The sequence below is a fragment of the Cydia pomonella genome, chromosome 12 (genome assembly GCF_033807575.1).
Source record: "Cydia pomonella isolate Wapato2018A chromosome 12, ilCydPomo1, whole genome shotgun sequence".
NCBI classification, from domain to species: domain Eukaryota; kingdom Metazoa; phylum Arthropoda; class Insecta; order Lepidoptera; family Tortricidae; genus Cydia; species Cydia pomonella.
Window position 1 is genome coordinate 12,528,970 of NC_084714.1, and position 19,916 is coordinate 12,548,885.

The 19,916-nt window shown below is 36.7% G+C and overlaps 1 protein-coding gene across 4 annotated transcripts in view; it reads left to right on the top strand.

The window, feature by feature from the left end:
- LOC133523605 (regulating synaptic membrane exocytosis protein 1) overlaps positions 1 to 19,916 on the top strand; it is a 244,393-nt gene that overhangs the window by 147,563 nt on the left and 76,914 nt on the right. For all 4 annotated transcript variants that reach the window (XM_061859274.1, XM_061859276.1, XM_061859275.1 and 1 more), the window contains exons 4-5: positions 2,991 to 3,105; positions 19,315 to 19,417. In XM_061859274.1, the coding sequence (XP_061715258.1) occupies positions 2,991 to 3,105; positions 19,315 to 19,417 (218 nt within the window). The remainder of the gene's footprint in view (positions 1 to 2,990; positions 3,106 to 19,314; positions 19,418 to 19,916) is intronic.

Below are 19,916 nucleotides of genomic sequence, written 5' to 3' on the forward strand. Positions count from 1 at the left end.
ATTCATGTCTGTCTTTTCCACAAAGCAACCGACAGGGAGAAAAGCTTACTGGTATGCTGAAAACAGACAACTATACGTGTGTAAATCCAATATGGGCAAATCACTTAACGGTGGTTAGCATAGGATATAAGAAGTATATTTAGATAACTTTTGCTTAAAATTACTATAAAATTGTATCCATACAAAATAATTCGGCCCGCAATGTATTGCAACACACGAGTTAAACGCTCGTTGACAGTTACTTTCAAAAACTCATATCACGTTATGTCATAACTGTTATAAGTAGGTATATAACATAATAACCAAGTATGCTGCGTTTTATCCATTGGCAATCATAATACTTTCAAAGATTAAGTTGAATATACATAAAAAAACTACAGACTTCAATTAGCAATTTATATTCATACGTCGTTAAGTCGTGGTTTTGGTCAGGTTTGTATACGGGCAATTTTTGTCGTGGCGTTGATGACACTTTGTTACTTCATGGATGTGGCGGCGATAAGGCTAAAAGCACAACCAAACAAAAGGTTTAATTTCGCCGGTTTTGTCTCGGGTATCGATTCTCCACGTGTCTTCCTTGCATTTCATAGCAGGGTTCACGACGTCGTTTAGTAGACTCCATGACGTGGTGAAGATTGGTGATGTAGGTGAATTTTTGAAATAAACTTCAGTTATCTTGTTTATCAGTACTTCTTCGGACCTGGACGTCGACGATCCATCTGTCCTGGGACATATCGTTCAACGCATTCCGAACACGAACCGCTGCGTGCGCCGGAGCACTGTCCAGCTGCAACCATGTTTGTCAACGTACTTCTTCAGGCAGCGTATTTACATGCTAGCAGTCCGTTGATAAGCTGAATGAATTTGTCCGAGTTACCCTCGATAAAACAGGTCCTATGATCAGTATTGAGAGTTACCTTCATTTAAAACAAATATTTTATAAGTATTGTATTGAATGATTGACATTGTCAAATCAAAGTTGTAATAAAATAAACGACCTAAAAATACTTACTTTAACATTAATTTACATTTAACATGTAAGTTAGTAAAAAAATACCCTCGATTTTATACGAAACATTCAGATATACCCCGACGTTACGCCAGCAGGTTTCAAAATAAGCTGGTGCAGGTTATCCCCTCAAAACTACATTCAAATAGTCCTAACTCTATGGCGATAAAAATATTCAACAAAGACAGTAACGAAATAAATAACACGAAGTCCGACAATGAATCCTTTAAAAAACTAAAAGATCATCTCATGAATAAAGCTTATTTTACAATAAATGATTTTTTTAACGACCAATAATTGCAATTAATAAAGTACCGATACAGTAAATAATAATTATATAATATCTGGTGCAAAAAACTCGATCTCCTCTTGAATAAACTGTTTGCTGCGCTCTACAGGGTGTCATGTTGTATACAATTCTATGTAATAGGTTTAGATACAATGTGATATGCAATAAAGATTATGAGTATGAGTATGAGTAATTTGAAACAATGTACCAAACTTAGTGGTCTTTCATTAGTCACAATTTAAATTGAATTCAATTATCACATCACACACATTAAATAATAAGTGAATATGAATACATAATTTCCTTGTAATTTATACTGTTGTTGTCATGTTGTTCTGACTGATTAAAATGATATTATGAAGGCAATTGCTTGTTGAAAGTTAAATAACATTAACTATGGAGTCATAATTAAGTGTAACTTTAAAAAAACCTCTAATGAATAATTACACTAATGAATTTTCTGGTTTAATTTATTGCCCGCATTGGACTTACACACTGTATAATACATATATATAGCAATAGAAATAACCTCTTGATCACGATGAAATGAGTATACAAACAGTACAAATTAAGCTACTAAGAAACATTATTATGAATATATTTTAGCAAACAGGCGAAATATAATAATATAACATAAAATAAGATCTCATTTTGTAAGTGGTTTTAGGACCGGCAGGTACCGAGACCCCCATTACCTCGGAACGGCTATAGTTTCCTTCCGCGGCGCGACTTGCCGCCTTTTACGAGTACAACGTCCGCTTGGAGTTAGCTTTGTTCAAGGCTTACACGGTTCCTTCCGCTGCTCTGAGATATAGCTTTTTTGATATTTAAAATATAGCGATTTCATTATTTCTGGGTCTATGCCATGTTTTTACTATATTGTTTTTAAGTTTAAACAGGTTTTCTTATTTGTTCACAAATAACAGTTATCACAAGTAATTAAGACCAAATTAGAGAACGATAATCGATAAATTTGACATTAATCTCGGTATTGGTAAATTGAATGCAGCATTAGGTAGCTAATAATAGTGTATCTACTTTATGGAGGCGGCGAAGAAGAAAAACAATATGTGTTGCGACACTTGCGATACGCCCTTACAACAACATTATGGAGCGAGTGGAGTAGAGATGACTCGAACCAACAGCCAAACGGTACTCAGCGGAGTTCGGGAGACGGCAATATTGATTTCCCTTTCTGATGTATTTCAGACTCCATCTGTTGCTCTCCATAAAATTTACGATAGTATTACTGAGTCGTTATTTTTGTATGAAGAGTTTTATCGCTCCGCGGCGACGCTTCTCGCGACACGGCCTTTTCTTTGGCGCATTGTGACTTTTAATTTCAATGGAGCTTTTTACAGCTGTTTCGGTACAAATGTTTGTTTAGAAGATACATGTTCGTACTACTTTTAAAGTTACGATTGCATTAAGCTAGACATAATATTACAATAGGTGCTATAAATGCCGAGTGTTCGTAATTATTAAATATGTGATTTCGAAAAAGCTCATAGTTCAAATAAAATATGCATGCACCTCGAATGCCAGCTCTCTAAAACAAATGCAACTGTAGGTTGATTACGAGTAGAATTCTCTAGGTTCGCTATTTAATGACTACGTTAACAAATGTGAATTAAGCAGTTAGAATTATTCAGAGCTTAGACAACATTTATGAAGGAAACTATGTAATTGCAGATGGTGGCGACGGAGGACACGGCAAACACGGTGCCGGGACAGATCGAGGCGCCCGGCACCTTCGGCAAGCTGCGGCAGACACTTTCCTCCAGCCTGCTTACGGCGCAGGACAAAGGTATGAAGTAACGCGTCATGTCAACAACCAACACACACATTTATAAGTACATACGGTGATGTATACAATCTTCCTTCATATTATGTAACACAAATTAAAAGCGGCTATTAAGTCACACAAAGTTTGCCGCCTCCATAAAATATGTTTTTTTTTTTTTAATAGGGCACAGCCGAGGTTTGATCCCATGGCCATATACGAAAGGTTTAAAAAAATATATACGTACCAAGTAGGTGTACTGTCTATTATAGAAGTAATCAGAATCTATAGATAATGTACTTACTTATATTTATAAGGCTACGGTTTACATAAAAAAGCAATTGCAACATCAATAATTTCGTGGAATTACTTATCCGATTTTTATTAAATATTTTCTCAAATATAAACCCTAAGAGTAATCAAACCCAACAAGAAATCCCTTTGTTATCCCGCCTGAGAAAGTTGCGTTGTAAATTGCTTGAACTTATCCCACGCTCTCTTTTGTTAACATATGTTTCATTACAATAAAATAATATGTTCTTAAGATATCGTACTTTTCTTGAGACCAATATTATGAGAAAAACATAGTAACAACGTAGTTGCAAAGGTAAATTAATAGAACAGTTGTAAAAGTTAGCTCTGAACTTGATAAATGGCTTTGGGCACTACCTAATAATATAGATGTTCACTTGGTTACGGCTACGGCGCTACGATGTAAAATTGATAGTTATGTAGCCACATATGTAATCCGGATATAATTTTTGAAAATTATTCTTTTAGTTAGATGCTGGTTAAAGAAAAGAAAGAACTAACTCTAAAGTTTTATGCTTTTAAGACTAGCCGACCGTCCAGTGGCGCCGTCATTAGTGAAATTGTGTTTTCTAATAGACCAATTAATTTCTATATAAATCAGAGTTTTAATATTGTTGCCCTACTTATTCTCCAATTTTTGATCGTTACCGTTTAGTTGATAAGGCAAAAAAAATAAGCAAAATACAACTATACACAAAGACAGCAATATTAATTTAATACTGATTAATAAAGAAATTAATTGATTTATTAGAAAACGGTGGACGCCGAGTGGATATGACGTCCGACTTTCAATCCTGAGGTCTCGGGTTCAAATCCTGGCTCGTACTAATGAGTTTTTCAGAAGTTATGTACGAAATATCATTTGATATTTACCACTAGCTTTTCGGTGAAGGAAAACATCGTGAGGAAACCTGCATACATTTGCAAAGAAATTCAAAGTTGTATGTGAAGTCCCCAATCCGCATTGGGCTAGCGTGGGGACTATAACCCGACCCCTCTCACGCATGAGAGGAGGCCTGTGCCCAGCAGTGAGACGTATATAGGCTGAATTATTATTATTATTTCCTTTATTTATCTTTTCTATCTCAACAATATGTATATAAAAGTAAAATATTAAAACACGTACAAAAGATATAAACACATTATAAAAAACCTAGCTTAGGTTGCCGCCATCAGCGGGGCAGGGCCCAAGCTGCCGGGGGTCAGGGCCGCAGAGAGAGGAACCGACGTACTATACGCGCCGTGTCCAAGATTACCGTCTTCTGCATCTGACCCTTGATCCAGCCACCAAGCGAGAGTCTCTCTAGGTGTTGGTCGAGATTCTTCGCTATGAGACCGTTCGATGACACGACTATCGGAACAATGATCGTCGAGCATCCCACATGGCGCTTATCTCGTGAGCCAAGTCTAGGTACTTGCTGGACTTGTCCTTCTCGACTTTCACGAGATTCTCATCATGTGGGATGGTGTCGTCGACGAGCATGGTCCGACGCTGCGATCGGTCTATCAGAACAATGTCAGCCTTATTGGCTACAATAGTCCTGTCGGTGATGATAGATCGATCCTAATAGAGCGCGGCACGACCATTTTCGAGAACTGGCGCAGGTGAGTACTTGTAGTACGGCACTTCGCGGTCCACAAGACCGTATAGCAGAGCAAGTTGCTGGTGAATAATTCTGGCTACGAGATTATGTCTGTGCAAGTACTCGCCGTTGGCAAGAGAGAAATAATGTGCCCAAGTGACTCTCCGGGACTGTGGCATGCCCGACGTACCGTCCTTCAGGATATATTTCCGATAGTTGTTCGTCATCATAACCCTCGGCTTCTCCGAAGAGGTCCCCGAATCGTAACCAGTAGAACCGCCCGTGTAGCACCTTACTCTCTCATGCCGCTTTGCGGTCCGCAGTACTTAGTACCACAGGTTTGTGCCAGTTCTCGTTTGCCAAGGAGAGCGGTGTAAGATTCCTGTCTACTTCTACCACATCACGATGCATCCCACACTCGGTGTCAAGGAAATAAGTCCTGAGATTGCACACCTCGCGGTTGTGGAGATTTTTGGCGTTTAGGAAGCCTCGACCTCCACACTTCCGTGGGATGTACAATCTCATAACTGACGAGCGTGGATGTAACATACGGTGTGTGGTGAGCAGTAGTCGAACCCTCCGATCCAGGGCATCCAGCTCGGTCTGAGTCCACCTTAGTATGCCAAAGGAGTATGTGAGTAAGTACATTACCCAGGTGTTGAAGGCGCGCACTTTGTTGCCTCCTGACAAAAGACTGTTAAGTACTTTTGTGAGCCGACTGAAAAAAGTGCTCCTTCACCGATCGTCTAATGCCTTCGTCCTCAATAGGTACCCAATGACTGTGACATACCAAAGTATTTATAGGTTTATTTATTATTATTATTTATTAGAAAACACAATTTCACTACTGAGGGTCGCCACTGGGGGGTCGGGCCAGTCTTAATTAGTCACATTAGTAAATTAAAACAATCATATACTAAAGAAAAATTGACCAAGGCCTCTTTCTTCGCCTTTTTCTTTAGTACTTATATAGCTTCTACTTCAGTTTATAATTTATATATAGCGTGAATACTGAAAAATAAAAATAAAAATATATTTTAATAACATCCCGAATTTCCTCACTAATTCCAAAACTTCATGAATTTTCCGTTTGCAAAGTCTTTGAAGCTTATTCGAACTGAAACTCGACGTAACAATTATAACGCAAAGAGCATTGTTAATTAGATCCGCCCAAACTCCGTTATTGTCCGAAACAAAATTATCTCCCGTGATAAAGGAATTCTCTTCAGTTGTTTCCAATTCATTTGCTTATACTCAGGGTGGCACCGCTCAGCGCTCTGATATATTTAAATATCATTAATATTAAATGAAAACGCGATGAAATGTTTATTTTCAACGAGGTTTGCTTTATTAATTGTCTTTTGTGATAATTTTTTTCTTGGATATTAATCAGATCACCGGTTTTACGCGTATTTTATTAAAATCGACACACGATAATTAATCTTGTTCTTACAGTACGTTCCTCTTGTGTCTGGCGACAAGCGAAACACATGCTCTTATCGTGATAGTTGTAAAATCTGAACCGAAAGTTGATGTAGATGAGTAGAAAGTTAATGTAGATGAGTAGAAAGTTAAAGTAGATGAGTAGATGGAATAAAGTTTCACATTTGACTACTCTAACCCTTATTTACGCGTCTCTTTGGAATCGCAGTGCGATTAATTCATTCCGTGAGTAAACCACTGCTATGAACTCGTAACTTTTGTTAAATAAAAAACGTTTCCGTAATTTTTACATTCAATTTATGTTAGTTTGGATTAAAAGGTGCTTAATATATGTATCTTAGGGTTCTGTTATAGCTTTTTTTACTCGACAATCTCTACATTTAACAAAGTTCTTTCGTATATCAACAATGCTCTGCAGAGTAGTCCAAAGTCCATGGTCTAGCCATAAGCGCTGTTACAAAGTTATTTGTCCATAACGACTATGAATTGAACATTATTGAAATGTATGTATACTATATTTTTAATACTACGTCGGTGGCAAACAAGCATACGGCCCCGCCTTATGGTAAGCGGTCACCGTAGCCTATGAACGCCTGCAGCTCCAGAGGTGTTACATGCGCGTTGCCGAACCTCACACCCCGCACCATTACACTGAGGTACTTGCTTCAATGTATGTATAAAAAGAATGTAACTGTTGAAAATTACCGCAACACAATAAAGCATACATGTCAATAGCTGTAACCAAATAATGATTTAAATAAATCATAGTTATATATATATAAGTAAACAAAAGTACTAGCATTTTTGTACTGAATATGCTTGTGTCGCACAGTGCCGCACATTGGTGGAATCCCGCCATGAGTTACTTACTCAATTATTTATTTCACAACATGAGATTAAGAGAATAATAACATAAGATTGGCCCTTTCAACAAAGCTCCTACGAGTAAGACACGAGGATCTTACCATTTTATTTCACGGTTGTTCCGTACAGTTAACTTTGTAACAGAACTTATAGCGAGACTTATAGCTCTACTCAGCTTTGTGTAGTTCATCGGCTTACGCTCAAATTGCAGGTCAATTTCATCATACTTCACGTGAATTTGGGACAATAACGTGCAGTATTTGACAGGAGCTCAGAAAAGTTCGCGCAGGAATTTATGAGCATTTCTCAATATTCACATAGCGGGATATGACGGGGCAAGCGCTCTCTTTGTTGTTAGCGGATTCCTCGCGGCTCACCTCCGCGCCTCCTGGGCACAAACTGCGGAGTGCGGACTTATTTGAATTCTCGTCGTTTCATTATAATTCAGAATTTCAAGAAAATATTCCAATCGTAATTCAAAGCTGGATGAATCTGTAGGGTGTAGTTAGTTATGGGTCATTTAATTTTTTTTAAGTTAAATATTTAAAGCCTTAATTTGACTTATTCGTCCACAATTTCATTGACTCGTCTGTGTAAAGGAAAATACTCCATAGTCTCCATACATGTTAATCTCACAAAATAGTCATTGCTCCACAAAACTGAATGATGAGTATGACTGTGGGATTATCAGCCTCTATTTACTAAAATTATACATAGCAAAATATAATTTATTTATTCTAAGTAGTTAATTACTACAGTTTATGCAAGTATTTTTTTAAAAACGTCTTGATATTTGCTTTGTTTTATATGATTATAGACTAAGATGAGGAATTACGGCTCGTTTTGAAGAATGATTAAGACACGTTTAAGATCTTGGAAAGATCTTTAAAATATCGATAACTAAACGACATCGATTTCGCTGTGATGCCAATAAGATCTATCTACGATTTTTCAAAGGTCAAAGTGACATTGGTTGGCTTTGTTAAATGATAACTTATCTAAACCAGAACTTATCGTTATCGTATCTCATTCTTTGAATCGGACCGTAAGCCAGCCACTTCACGTCGTACCACGTTGTAACATTATTAATTAGGCTGGTACAAATTTTTTTGTAAAGTAAAAATATTTCATGACTATTTTTACTTTACAAAGAGTTCAATATGCACATTTTACTCCCAAACGTAAACGTAACGCTTTAAGTAACTACCAAACATATTCCAACTCCATTTCACAACTCAACACTTAAAGGTGACAGTCCATTTCTGACTGGAGCTGCACTACTGCTCCGACATTACTGCAGCGGCTTGAACGCGTTGGTGTTATTGTCAATTTCCATAATAAAATCAATGACAATACCGACTGCTCGTAATATGGTAATTTTAACGTATTTCTGACCGCAGCTGCACTACTGCTCCGACAGTACTGCAGCGGCCTGAATGCGTCGGTGTTATTGTCAAATTCCATAGTAAAATGATGACAAGACCGACTGCACGTAGCATGGCGATTTTTAGTGTATTGAAGCGCAACTGCACGTCAAATCTTTCACCCGTACAGAAATGTCTTTGGTCACAGATACTAGTAGCTCTAAGCAAAGAGGATGTAACCACTACATTCTAAGGAGTTCATTACACCGGCGGATAAACAACCCCGATAGTTTCTGTGTTTCGCGGTAGTTCCTCTGTATCTTGGCCTTGCTCTTATTGTTTTTTTTTTTTTATGTTTCCTGATAAATTCATTAAATAAACTGTTCTTTCCTTTTTTCGTAGTTTTCCGAGAACAGCTATAAGAGAGAGGCAAATATATATACGATTTTCAAATTAAAATTTTTCATGGTAGGCAATAAGTAGATAGTAGCTATGTATCTATGTATATATAAATTATTTACATGACTGATAATAGTGAAAAAACTGGAAAACTAGTTCGCCTTTGTACTAATGACGAGTGTTTTTTTTTCCTGTTTTGTTTTCATTTTATTACAATAAAAAGTTTTACTATTACTACTACTAAATTACAGGACGCATTTATGTGTTAGAATAAGATCGATATAGGTATGCTAACCGTTATTCATCATACAATCATCAGCATAAACACCATAAAAATGTGACAACATAATATTTATATGATGATTCTAAGACTGACCGGAGTGGTCGTATGCAATTTCCTCTCTCATTCCTCTTTCTCTCTTTTTCCAAAGTCTGACTGAGTAAAAGGTTTCGACTGAAATAGCTTCCTCTGTATCCTCTATATTTGTGTTAGGATACTACGAAACCATAGTAGATTACATTTTTTAGTGGCCACAATGGTCGCGCACTGTGCGGCTTAAGAGGAATTTCCTCCCGCGGGCGATCCGGCTTTAGTATGAGCTCCCTGCCGAGGTTTTTCTGAGGGTCTAAAGTATGGGTTCTTCAAAAAAGAAGTGTACAGGTTTTTTTAAAAGGTCGGCAACGCGCATGTATCACTTCTGGAGTTGGAGGCTTGCTTAGGAGTTTCAGTGATGCTCGTTTTCAACAGGATTAATTACTGAATTCTCGCTGACAATACCGTGGCACAGTGAATTTGGTGTGATAAAATGTGAAAGTGTCGTAATATCATATTATATACACCGTGGGTTGGTAAAACCCGACAGATTTTAAGCACGCATTCCTGAGGAGCAAAAAATTTTAGTCAAATTTGGCAAAAAATGTTCTACTCGTATTTTTTGTTTAAGCCGATAAAAAAGCCATTTTCTGCGTGTGCATAACGTGTGGTGTACATGTTATTTCTTTCTACATATTGGCGAAAAAAAAAACATTACAACGAAGAAGTAAAATTTTCTTAATTCATCTATAGACCTAAATTGCGAGTGTTCTTTTTAGTTGAGTAATGTTTGTCAGAAGGTATGTCTAAACCTAGTCACAGAGGCAGCGCCGCAGCCAAAAAGGCGTTTCTCACAAAGTTATTGCAGAAACAAATTTTCGCAAGAATTGCCTTTATCTCTGAAAGATTACAGAAAACTTTGTAGGATATTTTAGCCTCTAAATGCGATTAAGAATACAACTTTAAAATCTATCAGGTTTTACCAGCTCACGGTGTATAATATCGTGACACTTTCTCACTTTGTAATTTCAAAGCCATTCCTGAGCCATTCAAAAGAAGTAATCAGTAAGTTGTATAAGCAATAAGTTGTACCTAATAGTACAGATGGCAAAGTTGTTGTTTAACACCTCATGGTAGCATATGGATACTCAAACGTAAGAAAGATTACAAAATTGAACCACGAGAAAAGCGACAGCGGTTTTAAAAGTAAAATTGTATTGACAGTTGTGGGGGCTTCAAGGCATGAGGGTTAAACAAACTTTGCTACGGAGTGCAACACAAAAATTTTTCATCACAACAACACGAGGAAAATATTTATTATTCCAATTCATTTATTAAATTTTCTTTCAATCAGCCACTTGGCTGACGTAATTAGCTTTCTTCATAAAGGATTTCTTGTATCGCCCGTCAAGTTTTATATGGTTTAGTCATAAACTGTATCTGCCACGACCCCGAGTGCCGTCGCCCATGGACACCAGCAACACAAAAGCGATTATAAAATTTAAATTTGTGCTTTACTTAGTTTGAAATAGGAAACTGGACAGTATTCAGTGTAAATTGCGCAATTATAGCTCTTACAAATCAATTTATTCATGTATTCTTCACTGTTAGGTACCTAAAGAAAGTAAAATTGGTTTAATATTTTGCTAACACTAAACGACTGCATTGGAGAATTTATTCTCACGTGTCGCATCGCCATCTCCGAAACCCACGAATCCCTTTGCAGAAATAAAGTAAACCCGGGATAAAAGAGCCTATCTGGCTTTTTGAGGGGATGTTTACCGCAGACTTCTACATCAACAACAACATCATGACTCATGAGCCCTGCTCTCGTCTGGTTTCTATGTGCGGTGGTCACGCATTTAGTCAAGAGGATGTGGAAGATAATTTCAAAATGTTAACTTACCTTAAGTGAAGAAATATTTCTCCTCTGCATTCATTTAATTCGAGTAATTTGGTTGTATTTCTTCAATTTGAAGTTAAATTGCTATCTTCGACTGACTGTGACTCTTGCAGAAAGGCAAACTGTTCTTCGTTTTCGTGTACCATGTAGCATTATCGTCACTTACTTCTTCTCGTAAAAAATACAAGTATACAATTAAGTAAATTAGTAATTTTATTTATACGTCTGACAGTGACATGATTCATAACTCGTTGACTTTGACAATCAACTGACGAACGCTGCCGCGACTGCACGCCGCAAACAGCAGCAGTCGGCCGCTGCAGTAATGACGCACCAGTAATGTCGCAACGGTAGTGCAGCTGCAGTTGGAAATGGACTGTCACCTTAAATCAAAACGATGGGGTTATTGCCTACGTGAATAAATCCCTCCAGGTTAAAGTTACTGAAATAAAACTGACACATGCCTGATGTTAAAAAATAACGATTGAAGACAAGAAGATATTTGTCATTTATCGCTCACCGTCAAATAATAACGCCGATAACTTCATACTTTCCCTAAACTCACATTTAGATCGCATAAAAACATGTAAAAGCATTATAATTACCGGAATGCACGGAATACTATATACCTGGGCATACCCTACCTACAAGAGATAAATCGTGCCTTGACCACGTGATGATCAAACCTAGCTCCATACATTCTAAGACAACTGTTTTAATCCTGGACTCGACAGTCACAGACCATGCTGTGACCATACTAAATTTAAGCAACTGTAATACCCAATTATCTACTCAAAAAACTATCATTGACTTTGAAAACGCAATCAGTTGCCTATTAAAAGAAAACATAGCTGACCTGTATAATCAAACGGACCCAAATTTCCTAACAGATCTCATTATATGTAAATTGAAAAACTGCCTTACAGCTAGTACAATTACCACGATAATCCCGAGAAACAATCGCATAAGAAAACCTTGGATAACACTCTGAATACTGCGCTGCATTAGGAATAGAAATAGAATGCAATTAAAACTTCGTTGCGACGCTGAAAATATAACCCTCAAAATTACATATAGACGTTATAGACACTTTTGTAATGCACTAATTCAAAAATTAAAACGGAAATACGATAGAGATAACCTTATGAAGGCGAGCCAGAATTCTAAAGAACTATGGAACGAAATAAATAAACTAACGCATAGGAAACAAACTAATAACGACAACTCAGTATTATTAGAGAGCAATGGAAACTCCCCTGTCTCTTCTGTTAACAATATTAATAACTGTTTATCTAGTGTCGGCAAATCACTTGTTAAAATCATTGCGTCGCGGTGTCAATACTCGAGCAAGTTCCAACAACAGTGGTCACTGTAATGTCAATATCACCAATGTCAACTCATTTGTCCTCTACGAGACTAATCCAAATGAAGTCTATATCATCCTCTCCGGGATAATATACCCACTAAGTTCCTTAAAGTAACGAGCGCTATCATGGTTGCCTTAATTGCTCACCTTGTGGATCTATGTTTTGAACAAGGAGAATTTCCAGATTCCCTGAAACAGGCAGTTGTCACTCCTGTATACAAGCAAGCAGAGACCTTATTTCAAACTATAGACCTATATCAGTTCTTCCAGTTTTGTTAAAAATCTTAGAAAAACTTATAAATAATCGTTTAATGAATTACCTCAATAAATATAATATACTATCCTCTAATCAATTTGGCTTCAGACAAGGTCTATCCACTGAAGATGCAGCCATTTCTCTTCCTACTTAATTAACACAAAAAGTAGACATGAAGAAAAAATGTTTGACTGTGTTTCTCGACCTAAAAAAGGCCTTTGATACGGTTTCTATTCCCACCGTTATAAATGCTCTAGAAGGCAATGGTATTAGAGGTATCCCACTCTTGTTACTAAGCGATTACCTTCGAAATCGCAGACAGAGGGTTAGAGTGGGGAAATGCGTAAGTGACGAGTGTGACGTAGACTACGGAGTTCCTCAAGGAAGTGTCCTAATTTCCACGCTCTTTCTTATGTATATTAATCAACTATGCAACATGCCCGTTGACAATGGCTCCATCTTTGCATATGCTGACGATACAGCTATTGTATTCTATGGAGATAGTTGGAAGTAAGTAAGCCAAGTTGGGAGGATGTACGTACTTTGGCGGAGAACGGCCTATCTAAAATTGCACGCTGGCTGCAGTAAGCCAAGTTGGGAGGATGTACGTACTTTGGCGGAGAACGGCCTATCTAAAATTGCACGCTGGCTGCCGGAAAACCTGTTAACCTTAAATATGCAAAAAACCAATTACATCTGCTTTACGATGCTTGCCGGTACACAGCCTAACACTTCGTTCGAGATCAGGATTCATAACTGTAATGACAAAAATCAATCAAAATGCGCCTGCCCAGTCATCGAGAAAGTTGAATGTCTATTTAGGAGTAATGATTGACCAGAGACTGACAGGGCATATGAACTATGAACATGAACTGATGATATCCCGAATTCGGAAATTTATATGGCCATTTAAGCATTTAAGACACGTTGCCACCACTAAACTAACATTAAAAATATATATATTTCCCTCGCACAATCCGTCCTCTCCTACTGTATCTCTGTCTGGGGTGGTGCCACAAAAACTAAATTCCTGGAAAGAGCTAAATTAAATTAAATATATCTTTATTTGAGACCCCGAAGTCCATATATGGTTAGTAAAATTAACTTAAAACCTATATTATTTACAAAGGTTATGCCAATCAGACCTACTTGACTCAGGTCAAAGTAGATCTGACCTGCTCCATCCAATGCCACATTAGGGGGCAGCTAAGTCTGTTTCGACTTTCCCTTAGCGACGTGATTTTTTTACGCATTATCGCGTGAAAATTGTCCGTGTGCGCTTGGGCGAACATTTCTGATGCACTGCACCATTTTGGAAGTCTCTCGTGGGTGACCACACCATTAAACATCGAGAACAGTACCCCTAGTGTAAATAAATTCGATTTCGAAACGTGACGTACGCGTTTGCGTTTAGTCTCATTTTGTATTGGATTTAGAAAGAGCGCGCCAAGCGGGACGTTTTGGAAACTCAAAATCCTATACAAAATGAGACTTAACGCAAACGCGTTCGTCACGTTATGATGTCGATCAAATTTACACTAGGGGTACTGATGCTGCGTTTTGTTTTTGTTCTCGTTCAAATTTGAACCATTAAAAAAATGTTGCATTTACTTTTACGAAGCAAGTTGTAAACTCGGACCATTTTATCTTTAGTCCGATGTAATAAAGCTTTCTCCGAAACTTGTTACATGGTAAAAGTTTGTAAATTTCCCATAAAATGTTAACAAACTTGCTGAGGTACATAGTTTTACAAGCTTTAAAAATGTAAACATAGCTATTTTAAAAGTCTTTGGTAACTTGTCTATTTGGCCTGATGAATGAAACATAATAATTTATTTCATACGCAAGATTTATTAATTAGTTAGCACCAATCCTGTTATATGTACAAGACAGCACCAATTGTATGTTAGATAGGTACCTATGTGGAGTAGTATAGTAGGTACATAGGCTGATGATTAATGAGGATGAGGAATTTAATCTAACGACACAATCCCGTACTTGGAAGAATCATCTATGTTTAATTTTTATACTTAAGATGGGTACTTATATAAAATTTTTGATGTTTAGTTTTAGAAACAATCTACTTATTGCCTTCGAGTAACGATAGGAACTAGTAACCGACACTTCTATTATTTATCCAAAAAAATATAAGCAAGAAATACGTGACCCTAATACGTGTGGATACTGCACAGTGTTGCCACATTAAGAAATAGGCTTCCTACCTTTACTTACTTAAATAGAAAACAAAAGAGTCGCTTACTGTTTCCTGTCGATCGCTGGTGCCTATGTGAAACCATCGCGATTCTATGGATCTTTACTTCGTCGTCAAAGTGATCAATCTAGTCGTAACGATCCAGAATTCAGTTTTTACAAGATACAAATACAAAAAAGATATCTAAAATATTTAAAGCAAAAATGAAAAACTTTGTTCTTTAAAATAATATTTTATCAAGCGCCAGCGTCGGCGCGCGTGCCAGCGTTACGCTCAAACCTTGGGGGATCCCTTCGTTCGGTAACGTAAGAGTGCTACGACACGGCTACGAAATCATGCTACGGCGTAGCTTCGAATTTCAATAGCCACAGAATTGGGAGTCACTTATTTCACTTTCGAAATACTCGTTACCTTTTTCTTAGTGTTTTTAATAAACTATAATATGACATCATTTAAGACTAAACCACTAAGATAAAGTAAACATAAGTCCTAAGTGGTAATGTATATGTCCTAGACATAATTTAGAATATTCTGCGTAGGATACTAATTTTACCTTCCTTGCATAGTCAATTCCGCCATCCTCTTACAACCGCTTATAGGATGATTTCTGTGATTAAAATGATCCTATCTCCATATCAAATATAATCTAAGTAAATAAGTAAATGGTTCAGCTGTTTTTGCATAAAGTGAAGAGGTAACAATCAGAAGAAAGTTACTTAACGCATTTATAATATTATTACGGACGGTTTAGTACAATTTGTATAGGCAATGATCGATTTATTTCCACAATTATCCGTACGTTATCCGGGCACAAATCACATGCAAACGTTTTAATTTAAATTAATGACAGTTCTATTGTTTGTAGAAGCGTAATCCAACAAATAAGTGTTGCATTTTTTAATGAACATGCGTGTCATCTATGGCAATACGAGTTTAATTATCGCAAAAGTAACTGTAAGTATGTCTATCTTACGGTTACTTTTTCACGGTTTTGCTACTTAATCGAGCTCGAGCCTTGTTTTTTTTCTATTATATAAAATATATTTGAGGTTCTCATAATATGCCGTTTCATTTGATATATACAAAAAAATAACACGATACAACACACAACGAATTTTTTTTTCATTGACCCCCTAAAAGTGGCCCCTTTGTTTATCATTCTTTTAATTACGTCACGTGTCCCTCTTTAGGTTATACACATTTGTGGACCATATTTCGAGTGCCCTCTTCCTAATCCTTCCTAATATATTATGCGCATAACATTGTTTGGCCGTATATGAAAATGACTAAAGTCGGATTTTTATAACTTTAAACTTTATAATATTCAATACGTTGAACAGATGCTTCTACTAATATTGAAAATCCTAACATTGAAATGACTATAAATAAAATTACTAATTTAATTGATGTTATAATTTCAGGCTGTTTAAAACGACGTATTTTATACTACTCGCTTATACTACTACACTGCGTTTAATTGTTTGTAGGGCAAGCAGGGGGCCTAGCCAAGATGACAATCGTTTATAGAAAACGAAACAATAAAACGCCATCATTTATATAAATTTTTACGCTTATCTTGTGTTCCGTTTGGTTTTTTGCAAACGATTGTCATCTTGGCTAGACTCCCAGGTCAGGAATATTAATAGCTCAGGTGAGTACCTTCACAATAAAAGCAGGTTAGGTTAGGTTAGAACTGCGACCCCCACAAAGACGAACTGTTGCCAGAAATGCAGGTTATGTTAGGTTAGAACTGCGACCCTCACAAAGATGAACTGTTGCCAGAAAAGAAGTTTAGGTTAGGTTAGAACTGCAGCTCCCACAAAGACGAACTGTTGTTGCCACAAATGCAGGTTAGGTTAGGTTAGAACTGTGACCCCCACAAAGATGAACTGTTATTAGAAAAGCAGGTTAGGTTAATTAGGCTTGATATTATGCATTAAATAAACTATTGTCAAGAAGTTAATATTTGGTAACTTACGCATTAGTAGTATAAGTTTTAGCATATTTGTAGTTAGGCTATACGGGTTATGCGTATAGAAGAATTCAACATAAGAATCTTATGACATTTAACCTGTAGAATCGAAATTTTTTAGACAAGACAAGTATATACGCATAAAAAAATAGGTTATTTGAATTTAGGCTATATGGGTTATGCACATAGAAGGATTCGACAGAATCTTATGACATTTCACCTGTAGGATGGAAATTTATTAGACGAGACAAGTGTATGCGCATAAAAATTAGGATATTCGAATTTATAGTCTGTTCTTTTATTCCGTAGACTAAAATGACAACCACAAATGTCAAACGCAGAAATAATGTGACCAGCTTAAAACAAATAGTGCTGATCTTTGATTGCGGTTTGTGAATAACCGATAAATATTGGATTCATTTTAGATCCAAAATAAACAATTAATGAAATCTACTCACTACATTATAGGAAGTAAACAATAAATAAAATCTACTCACTACTAATCCACTCAAACATTTAAAAATTGCATTATGAGCTTCGAGGTGACTGTTAATCTTACAATAAAATCGCTTTTAAATATTAGAAATATTGTGTTTAGACCTGGATACAAACTTTCTAAATGCCTCAAAATGGTGTTACATGCCTATATACGTAACTCCCAGTAGTTTATTTTCGGTTAGTACCGGTTGTAGCACATCACTATTTATAAGACGTAAAAAACGAGCAATACATGAAATGTCATTTTAGTCTACGGGATAAAAAATAGACATATGCTATTCTGGTTTTGCGTATAGAAGGATTCGACATAAGAATCTTATGACATTTAACCTGTAGAGCGAAAATCTTTTAGACAAGACAAGTTTATGCGCATAAAAAATTGGATTATCAATTTATTCGGATCAATAGTTATGCCGAAGGTTGTTATGCCAATAGTTGTTATGCGAAGTAAAAATAGGCAAGAACAATGTATGCGTTCCAATATAGACCCCCGAATTTCAACTTATTGGTTACCGTTACCAGCAGTTTCGAAACAAATAGGCTGTGACAGAACCTATAAGGATTCAGTTTTTTCCGTTTATGGTACGGAAACCTAAAAATATATACATATTACTAAAATGGAAACTATGTATATTCAAATGTGGGTATTAAAATGATTCCTCCACTATGTTTACGCCGAATATGTTAAAAGTAAAAGCATGTCCTTCAAACCTTCAAGAAAAGAGCGTACTCCCGTCTTAAAAGCCGGCAACGCACTTTTTTTTATACCACGGCGATGGCAAAGAAGCATACGGCCCGCCTGATGGTAAGCAGTCACCGTAGCCTATAGACGCCTGCAACACCAGAGGTATTACATGCGCGTTGCCGACCCTGTAAAAACCTGTACACTCCTTTTTTGAAGAAGGACAACAGATAGGCTACAACCCCTCTGGTGTTGTAAATGTCCATGGGCGGCGGTAATCGCTTGCCATCAGGTGATCCGTCTGCTCGTTTGCCTCCAGTATCATAAAAAAATGACAAAATTTATTTATGATAACACACCACTCAGTACATCAATACTAGATCCACACACCACAACTAGATCAATAAGTCTAATAAAACGCCGTGTCTCCCCTCAAGTTTTATACAGAAACGAGAGGAATGTAATGAAGTCAGAATGTATTGAATAAATTAGGCTAATTGCCTTTTTATTTCAGAATTTTAATATTGAGTTCCGCAAAGCATCTCGTGGCTGTCTTATTAATTTATTCGGCAACCGACAAGGTTTTGCAATTTTCTATTCAATTCGGCTTTCGTAGTAAATTAGGTATTGTAATTTAAGTCAATTTAGCGGTTTTAACGGCCGCGGCACTTAATTGTATTTAACTAGGTGTTGGTTTGGCAAATTATAGGCTTACGAGATCATACTAAGGAAAGAGTAACTGTAGCAAATTAGTTGTTTTCTTAATTGGTCATATTATGAGCTTCGAGGTGACATATGTAGAACACTCAATTAAATGATACACTTGGGTAAAGTAAAACTTATTTTAAATATTCTATAGAGGAGTTAGAAATACTAAGACGCGAGTATTTTTGACACTTATTTCAACACAGTTTGAGTAAAAAAATAGGTATATGTAGCACGCTACAAGGCCCACGGGTCTTGTTGTATAATTTATAATGTTATACATATAAGTATAAATTTAGAATTATCCTGAGATCTTACTATAACTTTCATTTGTCTACAATTATTTTTGTTCATGTTTCAGTTACAACAAAACTGGGCCCGCGGCAGGCCGAACCCGTAGCAGAACCGGCGCCCGCGCCGCCACCCGCGCAACCACCGCCTGCGCCCGCGGTTAAAACTGAACGGTACGCAATCATACTAAATGCTATCTTTATATTCAAAATCTATAAAAAGTGACCGTGTGTTTATGGCAGTTAAACACCACCAAGATATTTCATTTCTGAACAGCCACCAGCCAGGAACTGATGCGTACAATATAGTGGACTCTTGGTACAGAAAGTAGCTGAGAACACCACTGAATTAGGACAAACAACCACGGCCGATTGCTAATTGGTTCATATATCTGCTTATATACTGCCACACTTCCACATCCCCACACTTTCTTGAACAATCGCTAGGGGGTTTGTACCCTAAGTTAAACACTCTACCTTTCAAATAGTAAATACAAATGACAATCTGAATGATATTATATCATATATCATATCATATATATAAAACGCCGTTTTGTCGCTTGAATAGTGTTAATTGTAATTTTATAAAATGTATATGTATTATAATGTTAGTCTGTAAAGTATTTGTAATATGGCCCTTGTTGCTTCAATTTTTAAATCGATTTTTTATAAA